The 27,994-nt window shown below is 36.3% G+C and overlaps 1 protein-coding gene across 3 annotated transcripts in view; it reads right to left on the reverse strand.

Moving 5' to 3' along the window:
- Positions 1 to 27,994, reverse strand: part of Dll (homeotic protein distal-less) — a 132,462-nt gene that overhangs the window by 13,818 nt on the left and 90,650 nt on the right. For 2 of the 3 annotated variants that reach the window (XR_012453027.1, XM_074108752.1), the window contains exons 4-5: positions 1,834 to 1,963; positions 760 to 944 (exon numbers count right to left, since the gene is read on the reverse strand). Coding sequence is in view for 1 of the 3 variants with exons in the window: in XM_074108752.1 (XP_073964853.1) it covers positions 760 to 944; positions 1,834 to 1,963 (315 nt within the window). In the remaining 2 variants the exon portion in view is untranslated. The remainder of the gene's footprint in view (positions 1 to 759; positions 945 to 1,833; positions 1,964 to 27,994) is intronic. The other variant, XR_012453028.1, reaches the window with a different exon arrangement.

Below are 27,994 nucleotides of genomic sequence, written 5' to 3' on the forward strand. Positions count from 1 at the left end.
ATACTAAGTTAAATATAAACTTACTGAATAAATATCTTACTATATATCTTACCTACAATCCAATCTTCATTTTAAACAAAAACATTATGCATTAAGTATATAATTAAGTTAAGTTAGGACTTAATAATAAAGAGAAAAAAAACTTGATTTCCCATATGGACTGGCCTCGGCATGGGCCAGAGTATCAGTACAAGATCCTGGTGGTCACTTTGGAAGGCAAGTTCACAGTTTAGGTAAGTTAAGTAACGCCAAACTATAACTAAGTTTTAGTTCTATGGATATTTTGTATTTTATTATATGTAATTAAACACCATGAGTATAATTACTATAAATAAGTTATAAAATAAGTAGAGTTAAAATATCTCTCCGAAATAAATTATTATTATTATATGAAATCTGCAACATGACGCGTCATGCCTATTCTTTTGACATCTGTACCTATGTATATAGTTGTGTGTGCATGTGTTCATTATGTAACAATTCTGAATGATTGAGCTTGGCTTTGCGGAACTAAACCTGGGCTATTTAGACAATAATTGACTACTTACACTAACTTACACTAAGATTGACTTAGACTAAACTTGACTCGTGCTCAGCTAACACTAAGAATAACTTATTAAACTAATGCTAAGCATACTTATATTAAGTCTATAGATTAATTTCATAAAACTTAACTTACCTATGCTCAACTAACACTAAGAATAACTTAGACTAAACTAACGCTAAGCTAACTTACACTAAGCCTACAGAACATCTTACATAGCCAACCTTGACATCCCAGGCGGGCTGGGGCGGCTGCTTTACGTCCCAGGGTGTCCCAGTGGGGGACAGGCCCGGGGACAGCTCCGACACGGGGGTCGAGCTCGGCGTGGGCGAATGCGCCTGCGCTGGACCCTGGTACGCTGAAGGCGAGTGCTGGGATCCGCTAGAGCTGCCGCCACCACCTGAAAGTTAAAAGAAGCTGCATAAAATGTACAAAATGTGGATATAGTTTGAAGCTTCATAATTTTAGCACACTTGATATGAATCTTTAAAGAATGAATGTCTGTCTGCTAAAAAAATCTTTTATTTCTTAACTTCAAGTCTCTATTTTCAGTGATTTGAATTAGATGTACCTATATTAATTTTTGGTAACCGGGTAGCCTCCATCCAGCCCAGCCTATATGCTTCCCACTGCTGGGCACAGGCCTCCTCTCAGAACAAGAGGGCTTGGACCATAGTTCCCACGCGGGCCCAGTGCGTATTGGGAACTTCACACGCACCATTGAATTGCTTCGCAGGTTAGTGCAGGTTGCCTCACGATGTTTTCCTTCATTCACCGCAAAGCTCGTGGTAAATTTCAAATGTAATTCCGCAACCGGGTAGGTAGTCTAGTAGTTAGAAAAATAGGGCAAGTAGCACTGAGTCCCGGGTTTAATCCGGGTTTATAATAAATAAATGCGAAGTTTTGAGTGTGTGTATGTATGTGTGTTTATCTCCTTCACGCTAAAATGGTTGGACGGATTTGAATGAAATTTTGACACGGTTGTTTAAAACAACGATGTAATTTTTGGAAATTTCCATAAGAATTTTGTAAAATATCACGGTACAGTTGACACCTACGGACCTCGGTCCCAAAGAAAGGAAAGCTTGTGTCATGGGTACTAACAACGGATAAGCATACTTAAATGCATATTGAACACCCTTCTCGAAAACAAACATTCGTATTTTTCATAAAAATATCAGCTCTGACCGGGGATCGAACCCAAGACCTCAAGCTTCGTAGTCAGGTTTTCTGAGCATTAGGTTAGCCGTTTGTCAATAATATCACTACTGTTTGTTTAACTAGCTTACCGTGTAGTAGCTGGTTATTGCTGGGGGGGCTGCCGGGGGGCAAGCCTAGTCCGGGGGGCGGCGCGCCCACCTGCGCGGCTTTCATCATCTTTTTGTACTTGCTGCGCCGATTTTGGAACCAGATCTTGACCTGTGGACAAGAAGGGGATGTTAGATATTGTTAAGTCGAATCAGTTCACTTATAGGTAGGTCACAGCAGTGTCACAGTTCAATTGAATGATTACGCACACAGCTACATGAAGAACTGTTTGCATAATAGGAGAATGAAGGAAATTAATGAGTGCTAAATTAAAATCCCGCTGTCATTACAAGCGATTCTTGTGTGCGTGACCTCAACCCTGGTGGCACTACCTATACCATAATGTCATTTGCTACCAATGTTTGCCATAAAATATATAGAAACGGGCTTGTTTTGTTTTATTTTTTAAATGTCATCTTATATTTGTAGAATACAATAGGTTAGGTTGTACTAGTTTAATATAAATTCTGAAGTAATTACTGTTTCAGAAATAAATTACTTTATGATAAATTCGGGCTAGCGGTAGAGACCTATTAATTATGCTAATTCAGTCCAAAAATTTTAGAGAGTCGAGCCCGGGTTTCAACCCACGATTCTCTGCTAGGCTAGGCTTCATTCATACATAATGGAAACATTTCATTTCCGTGGCATTAATTTTTTTAAAGCCATCATTTCTGTTTTAAAATAATAATTGTTCATTATTACAAAATCGCGTTCAAAAATCTCAAAAACGTGCAGAGACATACCTACTCCAACATATACCGAGTGTATGTATATATGTAGGGGTTGTAGCGTGAATGGGGGCGTGGCCTGGGGTGCGGGCCGTTAGTACACCGTTACTTTAGGGATGGGGGGTTGTCGATAAAAATATGAAGATTTGGTCGATACGAAAAACACAATTATGTTTATTTATACAGTGACTTAATTGTGTTTACAGATACATATAAAAAAAATAGTACTATCTCTCGTTTATAGAATTAACTTACTTGTGTCACCTATAGGCAATAAATACAGTTCAATCCTTTAAAATATTCCGATGAGTTTTGTATCGATATTCTGTTGTAAAGTAGGTTAAAATTAAGTGGTATTTAGTTGAAATTCTGTTAAATCAACAATCTGGTTAAGATAAGAATAGTATCTAAGGGATATATTATGAGCCATTCTAAAAAAGAAGGAATATGATATTTTAACTCTGAAATCATTAAAATGTAAAATAGAAAAAGTTCCTCCATAGAAGGGAGTACCTAGGTACTTGTTTTTTAAATATCCAAAGACCCACATTTAAATACTTCCTGGGCCCGCGTGGGAACTACAGCTCAAGCCCTTTCATTTAGACAGGAGGCCTGACCTCTGCAGTAGGAACGTATATAGGCCGAGATGATGGAGAGAAACAGGTACCTAATATAAGACACTCAGATTAGTTAAAAACATTTTAATTAAAATGAAAAAAAAAATATCGTTATTATTTAAAAAACAGTAATGAATTGAATACTAAGTACTCACAAGATATGTAGTGAACTTTGCAATGAAAATAATAATTTTAATGTCCCATCGATAATAATACTTTAACACTTAGTATTAATACATCGGTAAAATGACGTGTTACAAGACCTGTTAAGAGATATCACGTGTAATTGGTCATAATTTATCTTGGGCTGTAATAGCTTTATTACAAACTGGTTTTGTTTGTGAATTATTGAACAGCTGAGCGTTTCTATCTACACTGTCTGAAAGTAATGTGAACTTGTTCAGCAGAATAAGATGTTTCGGGACCCAATGACCCAATTTAAATAAAAATCGTTGCAAAAATATAACAGCCTTTACTTTTGCACAATTAGCAAAAGAAGCAATGATTTATTTTACCACTTTGTTGGCCTCTTTCCAAGTTTACTTGTATATATTTATAAAGCACGCACTGTTTGAAAAATAGAGAGTAGAGATTATAGTTGATTAATAAACAAATACAAGCCGGTTAAAATTGTATGTTTACGTACAATTATTATTAACATAGTGCCGCCAGGTGTTGGGGTCTATGCCGCAGGAGGGCCTCTTAGATGGTGTTTTATTTTTATAGTTAGGTATTATTTATGTAGTTTTTATTAATTTTGTTTCCTATCATAATATCTTGTGTTGTTAATAAATTAACATAGTAACATTTTTAAACTCTGAATATCCCAAGGATACGGGTACCGTCTAACTATGAAAATGTAATTTTAAAGCAATTTACTTTTGGAAGAAACTTATTTGACCAATCTCGATCAAACGAGCTTCCGATTAAAAAACCATGTCACAATAGGTCTATCCGTTTGGGAGCTATGATAGCAGAGACAAACACACAGGCACGTCAAACTTATGACAACCCTCTTTTCGCGTCGAGGGTTAAAAATCATCGATATCGATATTATCGGTACTAATTTTCCCCTCACTGACTCGCCCCCACCCGATTACTCGGGTCACGATATAACTTAACCCTAGCTTGTATTGGTATTCAATTCCATTTTAACACTGCCACTATCGGGGATGGAATTATTTATCTGTTAGAGTTTGACCTGCCAGTTATTAGGTGAAATTATTAACATTGTGGATACAAACACAAAGAACATTTTCAAGGTTCGTTTTGCAAAATGGCTGCAAAGACGTATTTAACTGTCTGTTTTAAGTCTAGCAGCGCTTTTGGTATGAACAAAAATAAATTAAGATTATGATCATCATCATATCAGCTGTAGGACGTCCACTGTTGGACATAGCCCCCCCCTATAGACCTCCAGTTGCTTCGGTTGGAAGCGGCCTGCATCCCCTGCCAATCCGAGCCTTTAACCATTCTTCTGTCCATCTCGTTGGTATCTGTCCTACGCTGAACTTGCCAGTCTGCGTACATAAAATACGCAGAATTATTTAGCTGGTACGTCTGATTGGCCTAGATAACTAAACGGTCTCTGAGACAAACACCTAGGTATTTCAATACTGTGTCTATGTGTGCCTTTCTTGTCATATGGCAAATATTCAGTGGGCAGTGGAAGTGTTAGGTAGTTGTATCACACAATAGATCCAAAATAATTGTCCTTCCTATTAATACATTTTGACGTCCGAAATATTGTCATATTTCATAATAAGTTCCATTGAATTTGGGAAAAATTTACAGTGTGGGAAGGAAATCAGTTATTTTGAATGGTCTGTTGGTTACAGTAATAAGTTATATGTTGTAAATAAATATATATATTATTGGCTTACAAATATGACGTAAGAACGATTATTTTGTACTTAGGCAGAGCGACGGTTAATTTTTAACCGACCTCATAAAAAGTACGTTGTCAATTGCTTTTTTTATAATATTTGTCAACTGAATATCAAAAACCGATTTAGAAAAATATTTTGTATAGCACATAACAGAATATCTGTCAGATATGATATGAGGAACTTAAAAGAGAGCGGTGAAACAGGTCCTAAATTCAACTAATATACTAACAAATACTATAAATGCGACTGCAAGTTTGTCTGTTTGTTACGATTTCACGTTTGCAGTAACCACTGAATCGATTAAGATGAAATTTGGTACCCAAATAGTTTAAGATACAGAGAACGGCATAAATTTTTACTCGGGAAATTTCATAATTTCCACGGAACTGCAAAAACGAATTCTTCACAGACACAATTGCGGGCAATATATTTTATTGTTTGTTGTTGTTATTTTAATGTTTAACCCCCTTATTCATAAACGACAGTCAAACCTATTTTAGTTAAAATGCCGCTAAAATTCGTTTGTCCTTATCTGTCACTTCGACATATGTATTTGTTAGAAAGGGACAAAGCATTTGTTAGTTAACATAGGCTTTTTAAGTTTTATGAATAAGGGGGTAGATGTTTATTTGCTAATTTATTATTCAAAAATAGTTCAATGGAGTTAGTTGAGAAAATAATTATAATATTATTGTCATTTGTTCAGTAAAAATTACTATGTCTACTTGTTCGTTTACATGACTATATCTTATTCTCAACATTTTTAGTTTTGGACGTTTAATTACGAGCCCTTGTTATTTTTATAGGATTTATCGTTTAATTCAATCAACGTTTGCCAATTTGGTAGATCCATATAACGATTTATTCAGTGTAAAATATGCTTATCAAATAATTTTAAATACGTGAAAATATTGTTTCAACTGTTTTACGTAGTAAGCAATTCAGGCGCAAACCTCGCGTGACTGTACCACAATATTTAAAAGCCAAAATAATGCGGTCGCATATGTCGGCCATATTGGATACCGCTGTCACGGATGTTCTTTAGAATTGAGGTATCGGGTTTTGTTACAGGGCCTTTTTGTATTTAAAAATAACATATGCAATTGAATTTATAACGAAAGGAAGTTATGTTGTTTGGGGCAGTAAAAAACGGTTGGCGAATCGGACTGGTGCAGTCAGCAGTAGCAGATGAACGGTTGTGGCACTCGAAATTATCTAAACACTCTTAATACCATAGCAGTAGAGTCGTATGTAGATCATTTCGAGCACCGTAATCACTCTTCCACTTCTGCTACTGACTGTCTCTTTAAGATGTGTTCTTTGCTACGACAAGAAAGGGTTTCTTGGGAAACCCTTTTTAACCTCCAACGCTAAAAGAGGGGTGTTATTAGTTTGACGCCAAGGTCTGTCTATCTGTCTGTTGTATCGCAGCTCTCGATTTCGATGCGATTTTATTGATGTGAGAGCGAGTTTCCTTGCAGTGGTTTATAGCTATGGAAGCTAGTATCATGATAATAAAAAAACCGGCCAAGTGCGAGTCGGACTCGCGCACCGAGGGTTCCGTAAAAATATTTTTATTATATGATGTAACTAATACTCGTAGTTTATGCTTTTCGCAATTTTTCCTTTATCTGTGATATAAGACGTTGCTTTGTACCAAATTTCAAGATTCTGAGTTCACGGGAAGTACCCTGTAGGTTTTGATTCCCTTGCGAGTGTCGAAAATTTGCAGCATAAACGGCTGTATCTTTTGATTGCATTGGCTTAGAAGTTTGATTTTTTCACAGCTCCAAGGAACAGTAGACCTGAGTATTTGATATAAATTTCAGCTTGATACCTCCACGCGTTCCTGAGAAAAAGGGTCTTGACAGACGAACGAACGGACGGACAACAAAGTGATCCTATAAGGGTTCCGATTTTTTCATTTTGAGGTACGGAACCCTAAAAACTACTGCTTAGAAGTACTTAAGAAGTACTTTCTGGTGGTAGCAATCCGGAAGACACTTGCATAAAATCCTATCATCGTGCCATTAAAAATGAAGTAGATTATAACAAAGAACAACTAACTTTTCCTCTCCATAGTCGATTAAAAACACTGCATTCTTTATGCCTAGCCATAAGGCCTACCATAAAGTAAACTTTTATTTTTATTTTTCCCATTTACCCTCCCATTGCATTTCGTCAACCGGGGACGGCGGTATGCAGTACATTCAGCATGCTTATACGGCTGGCATTCAACATATATATATGGCTGGTATGCTACATATATCGGGCGGCGAGTACAAAGAAATATCGGACATACGCTGCATAACACTGGGAACTTGGTGCCCTCGCGTATACAACTATTCCGCCACTTCCAAGGACGGGTTTATGTAGTATGCTGCCAATGCTTGAATAGATTATTGTTTGTATGGAAAGGGTTTTTAAAAACACTGTTTTATTTTGAGGTCGTTTACTTTTTATCCGTGTTAAGTTAAAAGAGTAAAAATCTTTATTTGTAAACAATGCTACACATACAACACATACATATACAGTACATACAAACTAATACAAGTTTTAACTTGTACTGCGACAGAAATGTGTAAGTCAAAGTCAAAGTCAAAATATCTTTATTCAATTTAGGCTATAACAAGCACCTATGAATGTCAAAAAAATATACCACCGGTTCCGAAAAACCTCTGTTGAGAAGAATCCGGCAAGAAACTCAACGAGGTATATTTTTTTTAAACAGATTTACAATATTATTAAATGATATCTATACATCACAAGTATTTAACACAACTTTATTTTTAACAGTAGAGATATAGCGAAATGTTTAGTAAAGTTGCATGAGAATTATAACCGAGTTCTTTCATTCTGAGAGTAGGCTTGTGGCCACTAGTGTGAAGTGTAAAGGCTACAGTAGATCATGATGAAGTATTGGATAGACTCATGCGTAAATTTGCATACTTATACCTCGATCAGCTTATTCAATCATGTGTTGTTTTGTTTCAAAGTTCATAGACTCAGGTGATACATAAGCAAAAAAGCCCTTAACATTTTTTTATACAAAGGTAAAGGAGCTAGATGAAATTAGTACCTACTACATACATTAAAATACGTTGGTAACCTAAATGTTTATGTCAAAAAGCCTCTTTAGAATAACTGTTTACATAAAGTAATAAAAGATATCGATAAATTAAAGCAAAAGGCGATAATTTATAAACGGAATTCAACTAGTAATTTTAAATTCAAATGAATATAAAGTAACTAGGGCAGTAATTAATACCTAAATAATTTATGGCTGTTAGTTGAATTTTGAATGGAAAAAAGAACTCACGTGATTTTTGATTTATTCAAAGTAAAAAATTGCTATTGAATCCTGTTTGAGAAATTTTCACTTAAAATAACTAAATTAGGTTACAATAGTAACTAATGTCAAGTAAAAATACTTTTTCTTTGTCAAACAAAACAGCGATGCCAAAAATTTTAACTTTTACTAAATTTCTTAAAGAAACATAGGACCTGTTGTTGGATCCACTGAAAAAATCAGTGACACCTAATTGTATTAATCAACACAACGACTTAATTTGTCAATGTTTAATAATTATAATTTATAAATATTAATGTGGGTGGTTGGTGGCGCATTGCGCCGTCCCGCAAAAAAGAACGGTAGCACAAAACTGCATGCCGAGAGTGAACAGCGAGTGGCGAGGAGAAGCTTGGTCATAATTTGACAAAAAAAATATTAAAAATTTTTTTTTCGTGATGACAAATTTTGACATCATGATTTTGTTGACAGCACCACATTTTTGTTTTCTTTAGGGTTTTAAGTATTAGTTTGATTTTATTGCAGTGAGCTGGGGTTCTGGTGTGTAAAAAACTGAAGGAAATAGATATTATTTTTAATTTTTTGAGTCAGTCTAATTGGTCTGGAGCTCATTTTTCATGATACAAATTATCTCGTGTTCTTTTCAGTCTCTTACTATCTCCATTTCATCACGATCGCTTTAATGCTTTAAGCGTGTATTTGTAAATACTTTGTTTATTTATTGGTAGCGATTTTTATGTGTTTTGCGCACGTTTAAAGATATACTTTGCTACGAGTACTTATTAAATACGAATGTAATAATATACTTGACAGTTTAGACTGAAATGTACAATTATGTTTAGCCCGTTTTATATAAACGCAAAAGTCAAAATGACAGATAAAGACGAAAAGAACTGTTACCCAGAACTACCAGCGAGAGACAGAAAAGAAATAGAGGCACTTGTGCATTAAAAATGCGAAGCATATAGCTTTGTGTGCTAAGTTGTGCTATTGTCAAGTGTATCCCCTCCTTCTATCTATATGATTATTATTGGATACATATAAAAAAGCCGGTATTAGTATATTTTTCTAATTTGAAGGAAACACGTCTGTACAAGTTGACCAGTAACCGTCGTTGATTAAAACTTATTATTGAATATACGTTACGAAACTCTACACTGAGTGGTCCGACTCACACTTAGCTGGTTTTCTAAAATCTCAAGACAAGTAGTGAAACAAAAAAATGTAATATTATAATTACCATGATTTGCATTTAACAATCTACTGCGGAGACAACGTACAATTATCATTTGAAAATAAACCCTAGCCCGTTGATATTAAGAGCTGAAATTATGCGTGATTGCTATCTCATCGTGCTCGGATAATTAGTGATGCATGTACGCAATTTGAATATTTATCGATAAACAAGTAAACAAGTGTTCTAGTTTAAATATTGAAGGTCAGAACTTGACAGGTGTGTGAGTTGTTTGCTATTTTCTATTATGAAGACTCCAACACAATTTATTAATAGTTTTAATTCAAGTAAGATTTTAGACAATACATTAAAAACGCGGCGCAGTAAGCACAAATTTAAAGTTTTCATTCATTTGTACTTTATAAAGTATGCGAGGACTTACGAGGTTAAAAGAGAGGTCAACAGTGGACGTCATTCGATTGATGGTAGTAAAAATAATGTCGCAAAAAATGTGTACATACAGTGACTGACTGACAGAATGAATGACTGTCTCACAGACAACGCACAACCTAAACTCCTTGTACTAGAAACAAAACTTGGCATAGATGCACCTAAAGTATGACAAAGGTGCTTTAAGAATGTTTTTTTTTAGGGAAGTATCTTACTTTTGTAAGTTCATTTGTAGCGGATAATCTCTAAAACTACAATACAATACAATACAAATATTCTTTATTGATCACCAAAAGCAGTACAGAGACCATACAAAAATAAAAAAATCAGGTAGACAATAGGCGGTTCTTAAAACTACTGAGTCGATTTAAAAAAATCTTACACGAATAGAAAGCTACAACATCTCTGTTTGACAAAAGCTACTTTTTTCCGGCTAGATTCAAATTCCCGCAGGATTTGAATTGTCTGCATGTACGAAGCCGCGGACAAAAGCTATTTGGAAATAATTTAAAAATAAACGACTCCATAGCTTCTGTTCGCTTGGCCCACATTCGGTGGTCACGTCGGTTGTCACACGCCACTTGGTGCCATGATTTGTCCCGCACGTCTCTTCCAAGACATTGGTGTAAGTTAGAGTGAGTATTGTGGTGTCCTCAGGAACCCCATGAGTTAAGAGACAGCAGTGCTTAATGTACGAAACAAGGGTCTCATTCGCGATCCATAACATCGTAAGCCATAATGTAATGTTTGTCATAATGACCACTTGCCATAACTCTTTTTTCTCTAAAGCCATAAGTTTTTCAGGAAATTAGAAATGGCCATCCCGTAGAGCTTGATAGGTTAGGTTTATTTTCTAAACAACCAGGAATTATTTATAATTTTCAAGAAAAAACAGTTATAGCAATCATCATTATGGCAAACGTTACATTGTGGCTCTTAATATTTCAATATAGACCCGTTCAATCTGCATTAATATCTGCCACAGCGGAGCGTGCAAAAATATCTGGTGGCCTTAGAAATACAGTCATCTCAGATGTTTATGCCATGGTGGCCTAGTGGTTTGACCTATCGCCTCTCAAACAGAGGGTCGTGGGTTCAAACCCCGGCTCGCACCTCTGAGTTTTTCGAAATTCATGTGCGGAATTACATTTGAAATTTACCACGAGCTTTGCGGTGAAGGAAAACATCGTGAGGAAACCTGCACAAACCTGTGAAGCAATTCAATGGTGCGTGTGAAGTTCCCAATCCGCACTGGGCCCGCGTGGGAACTATGGCCCAAGCCCTCTTGTTCTGAGAGGAGGCCTGTGCTCAACAGTGGGACGTATATAGGCTGGGATGATGAGATGTTTATGCACGCTTTGTGTCAGATATTGACGCGGTTACTGTGGTAGGCAATCTCATAGCGATAAGTGGAACATACTTTTTAGACATATTATGTATTGCTAATTACTTTTATAGCATATCGATGTTGATAAAAGAGCTTTTTATCGATAACGGGACTTTTGTCGACATGTGCGACACTTTTGACATACTACTTTGCCTTGTCGGTTTATATTTATTAGGTATTAAAAAACTACTAACATATTGAGATATTTATTTTCTACTAGCTTTTATCCGCGACTCCGTCTGCGAAGTAATATAGTATTTTTCGGAATAAAAACTATTCTTAGTCCTTATCGCCGGGTTTCGAGCTATCCCCTTACTTAAAGTCATCTAAATCGGATTGGCAGTTTAAGCGTGAAGAAGTGCAAACAAACAGAGCTACTTTGGCAAGAAAGTAAACTCCGTCCGCGCAGAATTCGTTTATTTTCCGGGATAAAAACTATCCTATATCCATCCCCGGGACTCAAACTAATGTAGTAAGTACCTACGAGTACATCGAATTTTATCTAAACCGGTTCAGCTGTTCAGACGTGATAAGGTTACAAACAAACAGGCTTAGAAACTTTCGTATTAATAAATACTAGTGGGATTGTATATTTCGGGGATCTCGCAAATGGCTTTAACGATTTCGATGAAATGTGCTAACGTAAGTACTCACAAATTCTCTATATTTATAGTGTATTTATGATAGTAAGATGAAGAATTGGATGCCAAAATAACAGGAAAGTGGTAGAAAACACAACGCTCCCGTTCGCAGTCGGCTGAGGTTTATAACCTACAAAGACATCGTTTTTTGCAGCAGAATGCTTTGGCACTTTGAAATGTCTTTACGTGCGCCGACGCTGCGCTGGCGGCGTTTTTGTTGCAACTTTGGACAATATTTCGATATGTATTTTTGATACTAGCCTTCACTCCTGGCTTCGCTCGCGTAAACTAATAGATCTGGCAGTGGAATTGAAATTTCGAGATTCACAAGATGTATTTTTAAAAAATATACTGAGTGGCAAAAAATTTGGCCCTCAAATGTATGCAGAATCGGTAATTTTGTATGAAAGGTGGGCCAAATTTTGTGCCGCTGAGTATATTATCGTGGTTTTGTGGTTTTGTTGTATGACAACATCCGTGCAATATTTAAAATGGGACTTTGTCGTGGTATTTTGGGATTTTACGTGGATCCCGGGAATTTTAAAATATGTGTACCTACGAGTACGAGTATTAGAATATAGGAAAAAGTAGCATATACTTAAAAGTCATTTCATTGAAAAGAGAAGTAGCCTATAAAAAGAATCCCTGTCGCAATAGTAAGAAAATAACAAAAATGTTTTAATATTAAACAGAAAAAAAAGAATAAAATGACAGACATCGATTATTGACAGTCATAGTGACGATTTGTGACTCTACATCTACTAAATGACACGAAAACATTAAAAGATTTTTTCTTTATTAAAAATGTCATTTTTAATAGGTACCTGCAAAATTTTTTACTGTCTGTAAGGTACTTGCTTTGTAATATAAACTACATTTCAGTTCAAGTTGATGCCCGCATTAAAAAAATCCCTCCAGCGGAAACGATCCAGAAGGGTTATACTAGCCTACTACAAAGGACACTCCACTAATAAAGACATAGTATTTCGTCTGCAGGCAAAATGCATTCGTTCGATTACAAGAGCGAAGCGCACCGACAGTTGCAAGCCACTATTTAAAAAACTATAAATTTTAACTCTCCCTTCAATGTACAACTTAGAGGCATGTTTGTTTGTAAAACAGCATATGCATTTGTATAGAGTTATTGACAAGAAAAGGCCACGTAAACTACAAAACAAATATGATGTCTTCCCAGCAAATTGTGTTAAGTCTGCCTACTACAAAAATAGCATTTATGTGATGGCTGCAAAGATATTTAACAAGTACTTAAAAAAACAAACATTTTACGACGTAAATGAATTTCTAAATTTTGAAGGTGATTATATAAATTCTGACAAATAATAATAAATTTAATGTTATATGTGTATGTTTAATGTAATGATAATTAATTTTAAAGTAATATGTCTTTGTTTTGTGTCAATAAAATTTTATTTCCTATAATAAAATGGATAAATTAATAATAAGCTTACTTAGTAGTAGTTCAGAAGATAATTAATTATTGTACGCCTATTTAAAAGGCAGATTATAGCAGTTCTGACAGTGACGATATGTTTAAAATGTATTTATGTACCTATAACAACAATAAATGAATTTGAATTTAAATTTGATTTTGAAAAGTCGAAAATCGAAGTTCGTATCATACCATTCCTCTCACTCTCGTATTAAATAATATTATCGTCAGCGGGACAGCACGATACGAACTTCGATTTTCGAATTTCGTAGTAGCCTCTCTGGCTAGGATGTCACTACCTGATTATTTGAATGTCAAATTTTATGTCAATCCGACCACTGGAAGTGGGTCAAATTTATCTTGCAAGATTTGACCCGGCCGTACATAAGTACCTATGTACATTGCAAATAAAATAAAAGCTTGTAACTTGTTAAAAGTGTGACATCGTTTGTGGCAGGCATTACACAATATTTTTTCTACTCCTCTCTTTATTCTTTGAATAGAACAGAAATAATTAATATCAACAATCTATTAACAAATCCACCCTCCCAAAGAAACAAACTCTAATAAAATAGCTTTGTCCCATCTCTAAAACACAATGACGAATTGATTGCCCCTAATGATTAGGGTTGTGCCAAACGCAAAGTGGGGCTAATTGGAAGTGCCGCGCACGCTGTGATTTTGGCAACCCTGCCGCGAAGGGTGTTGCTACGCGTGTCACTAATTTCCACATATGTTTAGTAACCAAGTTGAGAGAGGAGAGTTGTGTTCTGACATTAATAATATACTATACAGGTGTGTGAGGGCTTTAAATACCAGGTTCGAATTTGCTCGCGTAACTGGTTACTTTTGTTCTGCAACTTTTGAAAAACATGAGCAGTGTTCATTTTAAAATTTTCATTTAGATTAAATGTAATTTTCCATGTAGGTAGACCGAGGTGAGACCGAGGAGAGTTGTGACAGAGGAGAGTAGACAACGTCGACTCTTTGGAACTTATTAACTGCTAGCGAGCTCGAAATAGCTCGGTTTTTTTAATTCAAGTCTCAAACTATCAAACGTGTGATGGAAAACACACACACACACACAAACATCACGCCTGTATTCCTGACAGGTTGCTAGCCTGTCGCCTACGATATGCCTTAACCTATATCCTCAGTCGCCACTTACGACATCCACGGAAGAAATGGAGAGGTGTAATTCTAACCCGACACCACACGGGTAAAAAAGAAAACAAGATGGAAAACAAGGTCGCAAAATATTCAGATAATTTAATACTGGCCGTTTTCCTGCCAGCTTACATTTTTTATTCCACGCATTGGATTATTTTAAAAATATCACGAGTTTTACAGTTAAATTTCTCATCATCATCATCATCATCATACCAGCCTATATACGTCCCACTGCTGAGCACAGGCCTCCTCTCAGAACAAGAGGGCTTGGGCCATAGTTCCCACGCGGGCCCATTGCGGATTGGAAACTTCACACGCACCATTGAATTGCTTCGCAGGTTTGTGCAGGTTTCCTCACGATGTTTTCCTTCACCGCAAAGCTCGTGGTTAATTTCAAATGTAATTCCGCACATGAATTTCGAAAAACTCAGAGGTGCGAGCCGGGGTTTGAACCCACGACCCACGACGTTAAATTTCTACCTGAGAAAAATCCGAAATGCTTGAAAATCACATTTCATTGCATTTGTGTCTCGTACCACAGAATAGACCGTGTACAAATCCAAATAAATCCAAAATAAAATAACAATCCCTATTGTAGTTAACTGAGCATTATCGAATAACAATAATTAACTGGATCATAAATCGCTGAACCCTGCTATTAGGGGTCGTATGGCAGAATAATGATGGAAACCCTACCCTAGAGACTTGCATGGCAATTTATTGGTATTTTCCTTTGTAAAACATAGTATCGAAGTTTTAGTTTGTATAAGCTTTTATTTATCTTGCAATGATCTGAAGATATATAAAGTTTCTGTATTAGATTCTGTAAAATTGCTATTACTTGAGACAAACGGGACTAGATTGCAAAAAGAACCCTCTCAGTGAAGCAGCAGAATACCTACCTTAGGAAGTGTAAGGGGCCGTTTCACTATCCATTGATTAGCGTTAACCGACGGTTAAATGTGATGCCGTCTCCGTATATTCGAACAAAACAAATAGAGACGGCATCACACCTAACCGCCAGTTAACACTAATCAATGGATGGTGAAACAGCCCCTTAGTGTACGCTATGATCCATACTAATATGTTCGTATGTTTGTCCGTCTTTCACGTCAAAACGGAGCGTCGGATCGACGTGATTTTTGGCATAGGGATAGTTTATGGGCCAAAGAGCGATATAGGCTACAATTAACCCGAAGAAATATGCACAGTTCCCGAGGGAACAGCGTGCGATAACCGAATTCCACGCGGACGAAGTCGCGGGCAAAAGCTAGATAAGTATAATTTTGTAATCCACACGATAAAATAATAAATCAGTTTTTTTTTAATTTTGCGTACGATAGGTTAATCTTGATATTCTCACATATTCAGGATCTAGTACTAACATAATGGTCTGAAATCATACGCGTGTTCCTCATTCAACGTAACGACAATTTTTGGAGTTCATCATCATCATCATACCAGCCGCAGGACGTCCACTGTTGGACATAGGCCTCCCCCATCAGACCTCTAGTTGCCTCGCATGGAAGCCATCCACCGTCAACCCGCGACTTTAACCATGTTATCCGTCCATCTCGTTGGTGGACGTCCTACGCTGCGCTTACCGATCCGCGGTCTCCACACGAGAACCTTTCGGCCCCAACGACTATCTGATTATTTTTATTTAGAGTTACTTTTAGGAATTGCGAGATTTCAAGTCAACTGCCCAACTAATTTACGTGAACAAAGCCGCAGGCAAAAGCTAGTAGGATCATAAACTTAAATACAATGGCAAGAAGTCTGTCAGGGCGTCTGTACATGCATTATTCAAGGGACGTGTGCGCACCGAACTGAGTGGAAAATCGTTTTTTTTTGTCAAAAACGCGTGTTGACAAAACGACATCAAATTTATGTGTGACAGGTGTCAGGTTGAAGTCGCTTATTGACTGATTTACTTGTCATGGTTGTTCATGGAACTATACTATTTTGAACTAACACCGAAAAATCTTTTAACCCAGTTTTTAAAGGCGAGCGGAGCTTCTAGCGCATTTATTCATTCATTTAATCCCTTGCTGTATAATTGAACTAGTAAACCATTAATTTTGAAAAAGTGATTTGTGGATTTACTCTAAATCATACACTGTAGATGCACGATTACTTGTAGATGTACGAAAAAAAAACCCGAAGTCGTCCTAAAAATCCAAATAAACCCTTAGTATGGCGTAAATATTGCACGGCAGGCAGTTTTTGAATGATAAGAAAACTAGATTTTTTTCTATCGTGTAAACGTTACATTTTTACAAGTTTTATTTAATTTGCTATGTATGTACTATGTATGTATGTATGTGCGGGTCAAATCTTCCAAGTTGAATTTGACCCACGTCCAGTGTATGTACCTATCTCTGGTGACAATACAATGATCTGGCAGTGACATCTTGGTCCATCCAGGATTGTCTCTGCAGGACGGAACTCCTCAACGGTTAATGGCATCGACTTGAAATTTGGTACGGATATGTATTATGACAATGCAAGTACAGTCAACAAAAAGAACAGTAGGCAAAAAAGCTTGTTTTAAAAATGAGTTTTTTACCAAAAACCTAATTTAAATATGTATTTGTTTTAGTATACGAAGAAAATACCTTAATATACGCGCGTTCTGATCAACCTATCTTGAGATGTCGGTTTCCCCATGAACTTTAAGCTTCAAAATATTCTTTAAGCTTTTAAAACAAAACAACTACTGCAAATAAGTCAAATTTAAATTCACATAGGTAAAATCAGGAGCAGAAGTAGATGAACGGTTGTTCTAATCAGAATAATCTAAAAGGTGCTCTGCTTAAGTGGCTAAATAAGAAACAAACAAGCTGAGATATGAGGTGCATAGGGGAAATTCGTGTCTGTACTGTTGACCAGCAGTGGTGTAGCGGTATAGCACGCGGTACGGAATACCGAGGACCTGGGTTCGATTCCCAGTGCTGGTCTTATTTTTCTGGTTTTTCTGTGCATCTATATTTCAGTTTGTATTTTTAATTTAGGTTTTACGGGATGACCGTAAAAGTAAGAATTTGGAATTGAAATAAATAATACAAAAAGATTCCAAAAACCAAACTTAATCTAAACGGTTTCTTATTTCCTTGACAGTACAGTCATGTTGAGCACCGTCACCGGTCATTCAACTCCTGCTGCTGATAATACAAGATTTGAATAAAAAACTTGAACAAATCAGACAAATTATGAAAGGATGATTGAATTTTAGTATGGTCGACACATCCTCAAGTCAAAAAGGTCATAACTTAGAAATTTGATTAACTTAAACCACCATCAATCAAAGACGCGAGTCAACGCGAGATTTCCAAAAAACGCGATTCGTTTCGACTCCCACGCCACTGATAGCTCACAAAAACTTTCAAATCCCAATCAAATATCGCCTTAACCCGCATATAAATAAGAATTTCATTTTTTCCTTTGTACCTACATTGTTTTTTTTCATGGCATTGTTTCTATGTGTCACGCAAGCCTGCAATTGTGGTTTTTCTTCGAAGACGGAAGTCCAACCATAATTATTTTCGTATTACAGCAATTGTTGGATTTCGGAGTTGGCGGGGTTTGTGAGAATGCGAGATGTGACAGTTTGGCTTGTCTGACAAATTTCGTGTGAATGCAGGCATTGTTCGAGTCACATTTTCGACAATTACAGCATCTGAAACCTATGTGGGTAAGTACTTATTTTTTTTTGTTACATGTCTCGGAATAAATACGCAGTTGAAGACCAGTTAGCGCAATGGTTAAAGAAGACTACGAAGCTTGAGGTCCTGGATTCGATCCCTGGTCGGGGCAATATTATGTACTTATGAAAAATAAGCATGTTTGTTCTCGAGCCTTGTCTTGATTGTCTAAAATATATATTCCAAGTATGTATAAATCTTTTTAAGTATGTTTATCTGTTGCCTAGTAGGTAAGTCGTAGAAGTTCGTATCAGTGTCCCGTGATATTTTAATTTAACTTTTATTTTTAATAAATAAATATCAGCAAGCGAAAATAACAAAAATAATTTAGAAGGTTCATAAAAGTGCAAAGTGTGTGTGTGTCTGATCACTATGTATTCACAAGCTTTTATTAAACTTGCCCTGTTTTCTTAGATAATCCTGTTTTTGATGTTTTTGACCACCACCACACTACACTGACGCGTTAAATGCGCGCGGTTGTGTTGCTCTGAAGATGAGCTCTGGTTGAGTTCAAAACGCGTCAGTGTAGTGTGATGGTGGTGATAGATGGGTTTGTGTGATTTGTGTGTGTTCTTACAGTGTGGAGGTGGGGGAACTGCATGAACACGCATATCTTGCATAAGCATAGCTATCATACGGTCTCGGGTGAGCAAATAAATTCTTTTACTACGTTGATATGGACCTCCGCAAAGGAACGCCTGATTCAATAAATTATTTAGAAATTTAGTTATTTAGTTAGACGCTTTGAGAGAGAGTGAAACTCGCATTGGCTTATTCATTAAGTGCGTCTTGATTTACCGCTTGTAGCAATAAAAAAAACTTGCAGATCTAAGCTAGGCTTAAGATTTAGAGCTTAAGTCTGCTCTGACGACTACTTTAGCTCGTGTTGGTTACAATCTCAAGATTAACAACTTGCTGGCCTTTTGAATCATTCTCGCTTTATCATTACGAATAAACGTCAACGTCATGCAACGTCTGTTTTTATAACGAATAGGTAAAATAACCAGTCTCTGGCTGGGACACTTCAAGGTTTACTGTTATAGTCCGTTCCACGATAACTCATAGCGGTTTTGTCCTATGACGTGGGTAGACATTTCTTTTGGGTTTTATCACCTGACACCAAAAATATAAGTGTATAAGGAAGAGTAAGGATTTCTTGTGCAGTCGAGTTCATGAACTTGTGAGCAAAATCATCATCATCATCATCAGCCTATAGCAGTCCACTGCTGGACATGCCCTCCCCCAATGAGCACTGCGCCCTGTCCTCGGCTAGACGCATCCAGCTTCTACCAGCAGCCTTTCGCAGATCGTCACTCCACCTGGCCGGAGGGCGTCCTACACTACGTTTGCCAAGACGCGGTCTCCGCTCAAGAACTCGTTATCTGTCGAAGAACCGACACCGAAGTAAACGAGTTCTTGTGAGCAAAAGTTTGATCAAAAATATCTGAACACGCTTCTACACCATTAACAATAAAGTCGTGTTCAGATATTGTTCATCAAACTTTTGTGATAGAGATTCGGCGTAGCTTGAACAACGCTATGGCGTGCATTGAGCCGGCAGCAGGATAGGCAGTGCTGGTGCTGGTGGCGTGCTGCTGCATCGCAAACTATTATACCAACAGCCTACCCTAGAATTGACCCAATGCACCCCAATAAATCGGTTTTGCCGTTTTTGAGATAATGAACTTTGATAAAAAAAATGGCGGCGGTTTTTAATTTTTTTCAATTGGTTATGTTCAACGTCGATATAGATAACAAACTTAACCCTTAATTTGGCAATGTTCACCACAATGAACATGATTCAAGACTATCCTTTTGTATTTTTTTTATGTAGAATTAATAAATAACGAACTGTTGTTTGTAGTAGTAACGTCTCCGTATAAAAAAATTGACGTTCCAAATTCACAAAATGATTTAAGCTCCATATCAATTCTGTTTGTATGCGAAAACTGTCATTTGATTGCGATCGCGAAAGCCAGAAACGTTACGTAATAGACCCTCAGGTCCTATACTGGTGTTATATGAAATGAACTATAGGTTATTAGGTATGCTAAGATTTTCCTTGTTTATTGACTTTATGATTGATTAAAGTCATGATGAACAATGTTGATGATAAAAAATACGGCGACCTAGATGAAGGTCCTTGATAAAACGTCAGCAACTTGTGCAACGCAAACAATTTAAGGGCAAAATACTAGTGCCACGTTCTGAAATGTAGTTTTAACCTCGTAAGACCCAATGTCCTATTTTTAAGACTAAAAATTACATTGCAGTTTCGGCCAAAGTGAACGTATAGCTACATAAGTCAAATATCGTCCCGAGATCCTAAAATAAGGGCATAATCCAAAGTTTAGAGGCGCTAGCATAGTATCTTAAATTAGCACGCTGGGTCGTTATCACAAAGGTCCTATAAATATCTTGGGCGTTAGAGGTTAAAGAAGAACAATGTTATATGGGAGAGAAGTTGCAAGAGTTTGGATTTAAGTGGTAAATGGATCAGTTAACTTTTTAGTGTACCTTATTGCCATCGTAACGTCTCCTGAGTTACTTATTAAAAGTATGATTTTAAGGGGTACCTATAGCGCTGTCTATTTAACGACTTTTGTCAGACATTTTTGCGAACACGGAGATAATTTCCGTTTCATCTTAACAAAACTGCATAAAAATCACATTAACAATACAACAACGTAAATAAGCACAAACTTTAATAGAACCAAAAAAATCCACTAGATGGCGTTAGCAGTTAGCTTCATCATAAAACATGCAACCAATGTAACAAGACACCTCACGTTTCTTACTAAGTCAAAACCAATTACAGAGATTTCAAAGGTAAGTTAAGTGAACGGGGTCTAGGTACGTTGGACGGTTGTAAGCAATTTATAATGCGATGATCACAAGGCCGTATGATGGTATCTTAAAAAACCTCTTGCTCTATTCTGTTGCCTTGGTACTTGGTTGTATGAGTGATTGATGAATGCGAAGATAACATTGAATTTTGTTTGGCTTTCCTAGTTTATTGCGTGGAAAATGTATGGTGTATTAATTTGTTGTTACGGTGCGATGGACTTTTTAAAGAACCATAGGTACTCGTGGATTTTAGTTGAGGATCAAATTTGTTGAATTTTTCACACATTTTTTAATGCAGCATAATGTGAGGAAGTTAAAAGGGCAGGTAACAAAAATGTTTTTTTTTTTTAGTAAAAAATAAGTCCTCGCTTAGTCAATGTAAATTAAATAAGAAGCCAGTACTTATACGTGTATTTATTTCTTTTTGTTTTGCTTTAAGCAACTTTGGTGCATTTTTAAAAAAAATATGGATTTTGTTGTAAAGATTTGATGTCATTAAGACGAATTTTTAATTTGTAATGGATTACTTTGACTATTATATATATATACCTACTTATATTAGGGTAATAAATAAAAAATAATGTGCCATTTTTGACGGTAAACTTGTTGATCAAAATAGCGTTTTTAAGATACGCAATTCTTACTTGGCTAAAAACGCTAAATTAAAAACCTCCGGCAGTAGGTAAGATTCAATAACCTTGACCATCTTTTTTTAAATAAAAAAAAAACAATTCGAACACCGTTATAAGAAATTCGAAATTCAAAACTCCCTGTCAAGTCAACGCCAGAACGATCTTGCAACCAAAAATTATACCGCCCATTCCAATAGCAACTATAAACCTATAATTTCAAAGATGATTTTTGTGTAAGCGAAGCTAGTTCATAAATTCTTAAATTGTCATGGAAACTTGAGTCTTTTGGTCTATCGGTAAAGTTGAGTTTTGTTTTAAAGTCGGAGTGTCATTGTGAATGGTTACTCGTCAGGGTTGCCAGGCTTTTGAATTTTTCCCAATTTCTCGGGCGTTTTAGACTCGTCGGTTCAGTATATTTTTGGTATGAGCTCATAAAGCAAATGATATTGTCATGAATGTCAGTTTTCGTACATTTTATATGTAAATATTTATAAAACCGTTATTTTATATTAGAAAAATCGTGTTTTCAAAATAAAATTGTCTACTACTACTGAATTAACTAAATGAAAATTATTACTCTACTGGTATTACAACAACAACAACTTACAACCCTAAAACCCTAAACTTGGCAAGTTGAGACCAAAGCCTTATTGGATTCTTGTAGAGCTAACAAAAATAATTTCAAAAAATACAAAAAGATGATTTAATATTATGTATCTTATTAGATACGCTGCCAAGTTTAGGGTACTTTTAACGTAACAAATAAATGATTTAGTTCCCATCAAAAAGTTCATTTGTTCGAAACTCCTGTGATAGATCTTAAAGCGCTTTAGTATACATAGTCTAGTGTAAACCTAGCCTGGACAGCACTTGATCCAACTTTCCCAAAAAGTGGCATATCTCCTTTAAAAACTCTACTTCTAGTGGCTTAGGCTGTACATTGTCTGCCAGTTTGTCAGTGAATTAGACACGTTCTTATTTTAAAGTTGGCGATAATAAGGATGACTGTGTGCCACTCACGGCAACTATCACGAGTACTTAGCAAAATGCAATGCTGATTCAGGTTTTTTAATGTTTTCCTCTGGCAACCCTGCTTGCGGTATTTTCGCGTCACGTACCGCGGTCGGGCTTGAGATCTGTCATTATTCTGATAACGGCTACGTGCTGGCAACGTCCGAGCTAGGGATGGGACGTGGCTGTCGATAAAAAATAATGACCATTTTTTGTCGATAATTTAAGATAATTTTTCTTAGTAAAATTCTAAGTTAAGAGTAACAAGATTTGTAGTTGGAGTCCTTTTTTATTTTTTTTAAGTTTTCAAAATGTTTTTGGCTAGGTTATGCTGATTTTGTAAATAATGGAAATTGAAATATAGTTATTTTTTTACAATTTAGTGTAGTTAATGAATAACTTTATAAGTGTAACACTAACACTATGGAAGAAACTACGTGCAAAATAAAGGTGTTGTATAATGTGCCCAAAAAAAACTTAATAATTTTGTAGGACAACAATTACTAAATCAACTTCATTAGCAAACGCAGATGTGTTTGAATTCCTATATCTTTTTTAATTTATGGCAATTTAGTACACGGTATATAAAAAATTAGGTTTGTCAAACCTGTGTTATTAAAATCACATAAAGTCGCTTATTTGTTATTATGTATGTTACGAGTAAGTAATCGATAAAGTAAAATATAATTCTATTCTTCCTTGAAAGTACCTATGAATACCAAAAAACTTGCCGCTTAAATTTCACTTTCCAACTCAAAGAATTAGCGAATAATACTGTAATTATCAAAAACCAAGAGTTTTAATTTAACAATTTTAATTACAGCTTGCAAGACTATAGTATGAATCAAGTAGGTTTTCTTCATTGTGTCAAGCTCTCACGGTTGTTCTTTTTTTAGCCCATTAGGTTCTAACTGACATGCTTGACATTCGATTATGTCAGGGCTTGTCAGTTTTATTAATACTATGTCATTGTCTTTATTGGCTAAAATGAAGTAACTTGAGTTACACCTGTTTTTACTTTCAGTTTCGGGTTACCTTACCTTATTTGCCGGAAGTGTAAAAAGTAATTACTTACAGTGACTTAAAAAAGTAAAGTTTTAAAGCAAGTGCAATAATAAATAATTTGTTTGAGCTTTCCTTCAATTTTAATTGAAGTTCAGATGGTATAAATTGAGCTCTATAATAGACGTCATCCCCATATGATTTTGTGATTTTAGAAAACGTATGATAATGACACTTGAAATATGAATCCAGCCACATTGTCCTAACTACACATAATACAAACTGACTTCCTTAACTAATTTGTCCACAAATTAAGCTCACTGTTTTCACAAATTTATTCCGTCCATTCACCACAGTTTATCATAATCCCGATGTCAAAAAATAGTACCGAAAAAAAAACAATCGATAGCTCTGAGTAACGTCACTTTACTGTCATGCATACATACACACATAGAGGCAGTGTTTGTAAACATATAATTACTTGGTAGGTCGATGCATATCAGTAACGCGTGTGTGTGTGTCGCGTTTGTATGTGTAAACTAGTTCTACAAGAGCTTGAATGATTAAGCGACCACACAAGGAATTAAAAAAATATATTCGTACGATTATATTTAATTAAAAAAAAGTAAACAATACAGTCATCAACATACAAGGTGTACCAAACCAAGGAAAGGGAAACTGATGCTAAGGTTTTAAGATTGATTGTTGAAAAGAGATGCCGGTAAAAAACTATTGGGATAAAGGAGGAAAAATTATATGAGATCTAAAAGGCGCGATAGTCTTTTTATAATATTTTTTCAGGGAGAATTGAAGGCAGGAGAGGAAGAGGATGTCTTCCTCTTTTTGTGTGATTCGGTTGAAATAATGTAATCTCAGAAATGAAGAGATACGGCGAAAAACGAGGGTCACCAACATAGCCGAGCGAATTAGCCCGTTGAAGTGGCAATGGGCGGGCCATATAGCATGGAGAACAGATGGCCGTTGGGGCCGAAAAGTTGTCGAATGCAGACCGCGGCGTGCGTCTATCAACGAGATGGACGGATGACCAGGTTAAAGCCGCAGATTCACGATGTATGTAGGCCGTTCGTCTTCTAAGCGAAGCAACTGGAGATCTATTAGGGGAAGCCTAGGTCCAACAAACAGTGGACGTCCTACAAATTAAAGTTAGGTCATATTAAGAAGTCAAATCTGACGAAAGACAGGGTTTAGTGACAATTCACTGCACCGACAAAAGTTCATCTTTTAAAAATTAATTATAATATCCCGAATATCAATGCTAAAACTAAGAAGAATAATGAAGCATAGCTCATGTTGTCAGATAAAGCGAATTGAACTTCACTGAAAAAAAAAACAGAAAAAGAGACCAGCGCTGGGAATCGAACCCAGGTCCTCAGCATTCCGTGCTGCGTGCCATACCCCACTCCAACACTGCCAGGAGTCTAGACACAAATATCTCCCAAGCACCACACATTTCAGCCTGCTTTTTTCTTAGTCACTAAGCAAAAAATACAAATAAAAAACTAAAAGACTCCAAAAACCAATCTTAATTTCATAGTTTCTGTTACCTTCTATTATGAAATAGAACTAACTCTATGTTTAAATACCAGTAATAAAAGTGCAAATTTAATAACTGTAATAAAACTTAAAACTGTATTAAATCATTTAGCCGGCAAATTAGAAATAAAACAATGCATAAACAAAAGTCATTACACGGTTTGTTTACTATGCTAAAAGTTCGCTAAGCCGTCATTTAGACATTCATACATTAGCTATTTAAATGATATAAATCTATGCGCTAATCATTGTAATTTGGTGACCTTCTGTCGTTAAAATGTATGAACTAACACACTTACGGTCGTAAACGTATTCATTATTTATCTCTCTAACTATCAAAGAATATAAGTTGACGGTAGAAAGAGATGGTGATAGTTGACCAGTTTTTCATCATCGTTATCATCATTCTGCTTACACACGCCCCACTACTATAACAACAGAGGCCTTATTGTGTAAACACTTGTAATAACAATCGTTTTCACCGTTTCTTTCTCTCACACGGTGTAAGACGAGGGTAGAAAGAGATGCTGAATACGGCGCTCGATTGACCACTTCATCTCGTTGGCTTTGCGGCCTCGCAATGTAATGCAACTTGCACGATTTTTCTTGCAAGTCTAAACTCGGCTTTACACAAATAGAGCTTCGGGTTTTCTCTCTGAAGAAGCTTGGGGTGTTTACCTAATCTAACAGTATACCTATACTAAACAGTTGAATGACCCAAATATAGGTTTTCAGGCTCAGTCAACTCATTTTCGGTCGCCGTGTGGCACAAACTGGTCTTTTGTATGAAACCAAATGCAGCAGAAATTACGTGAACTAATACTCTACTCAAAGAACTACGCTCGTCTGACTTCACCCTTATTGTGTGTAAATAAATAAATAATGACGACCAGATAGCCTAGTGGTTAGAGAACCTGACTACGAAGCTTGAGGTCCCGGGTTCAATTCCCGTGTCGGGGCAGATAGTTGTATAAAAATACAAATGTTTGTTCTCGGGTCTTGGGTGTTTAATACGTATTTAAGTATGTATCTATCTATATAATTTTATTCATCCGTTGCTTAGTACCCATAACACAAGCTTTGCTAAGCTTACTTTGGGACTAGGTCAATTGGTGTGAATTGTTCCGTGTTATTTATTTATCCATATATACTAATATTATAAATGCGAAAGTGCGTTTGTATGTTTGTCCGTCTTTCACGCTGTAACGGAGCGACGGTTCGACGTGATTTTTGGCATAGAGATAGTTTATGGGCCTGTCAAGTGACATAGGCTACTTTTTATCCCGGAAAAATGCACAGTTCCCGAGGGAACAGCGCGCGATAACAACGGTCGTGCGTAATGCAAGTAGCAATTGATTGTATTGATTACCTGCATTCGTATTAATTATTATTGATTAAGTTGTTATAATTGTACCATGTGGTTTGACTTCGAGAGGGTCGTGGGTAAGAGACTGGGCTTGCGGCTTTTTTGTGCGTAAAACTTTATTTGATTAGTTTTATTTTATTTTGTAAATTAAAGCTTTATAATGTGTAATTTATTGAATCAGGCGTTACTTTGCGGAGGTCCATATCAATGAACCCGCGATCTTCGCGCAAGAGGTCGCGGGTGAGCAAGGAAATTCTTTTAGTTCATTTATAATGTGTGTTATCGAAGGGAAAACAATTTCAAGCTACCTTTTGTAAAAAAGTTAGGAAGGTTTTAAATTCAAGATTAGAAAGATTTGCATGCTGATGTATTGGTTGAATACTGTTAATACCAATTTTCTTTACCTTTCAATGGTTTGAAATTGTTGCTGCCTATTGTTAGCAAAAGAGTTTTTTTAAGTCCTAGTTATTTTTTTACCCGTGCCTGGACGGAACCCGCAGCCCACTCGTTAGCAGCGCCCCCTAGCGGCCGTTCCGCTTGCCGCGTTTATAATTGATGTGCATAAACACGCTGCCGACTACAGGATGATGCGAGCCGATTCTCGTCGATATTTATTAATTTTCTATTAATATTTGTTAATGATAAATAGTATATTTTGGGACTTAATCACAACTATCTACTATTATTGTGGTCAAAACGAGAAGATTATTTTCAGAAAAATAATAAGCAGATGAAATGAAAAGTAGAAGGAAAACGAGGCAGAGAAAGGCCAAGATTGAACTATTTTAAAGAGAGGATCGTGGGTTCAAATCCTGGCTCGGCCGTTTGAGTTTTTCGAAATTCATGTGTGAAATAAATTTTGAAATTTACCATGAGCTTTACGGTGAAGGAAAACATCGGAGTTCGAGACAAATCTGCGAAGCAATTCAATAGTGTGTGCGTAGTTCCCAATTCGCACTGGGTCCGCGTGGGAACTACAACTCAAGCCCACTCGTTTTGAGAGGAACCTGTGCCCAGCAGTGGGACGTTATGTAGGCTGAGATGATAGTGATAATCTATCAACCTAAACATATCCAAACGAACAACCTAAATAATCTTCTTTCAAAGGGTCGGTAGCGCACTCTAATCTTATTAATACTACTACAAATGTTATATTATAATACTTAGATGATATTGTGACGGTGGTTGTTTTCGATAGGGTTCCGAC

This window comes from Choristoneura fumiferana, chromosome 27, assembly GCF_025370935.1.
Source record: "Choristoneura fumiferana chromosome 27, NRCan_CFum_1, whole genome shotgun sequence".
Classification (NCBI taxonomy): domain Eukaryota; kingdom Metazoa; phylum Arthropoda; class Insecta; order Lepidoptera; family Tortricidae; genus Choristoneura; species Choristoneura fumiferana.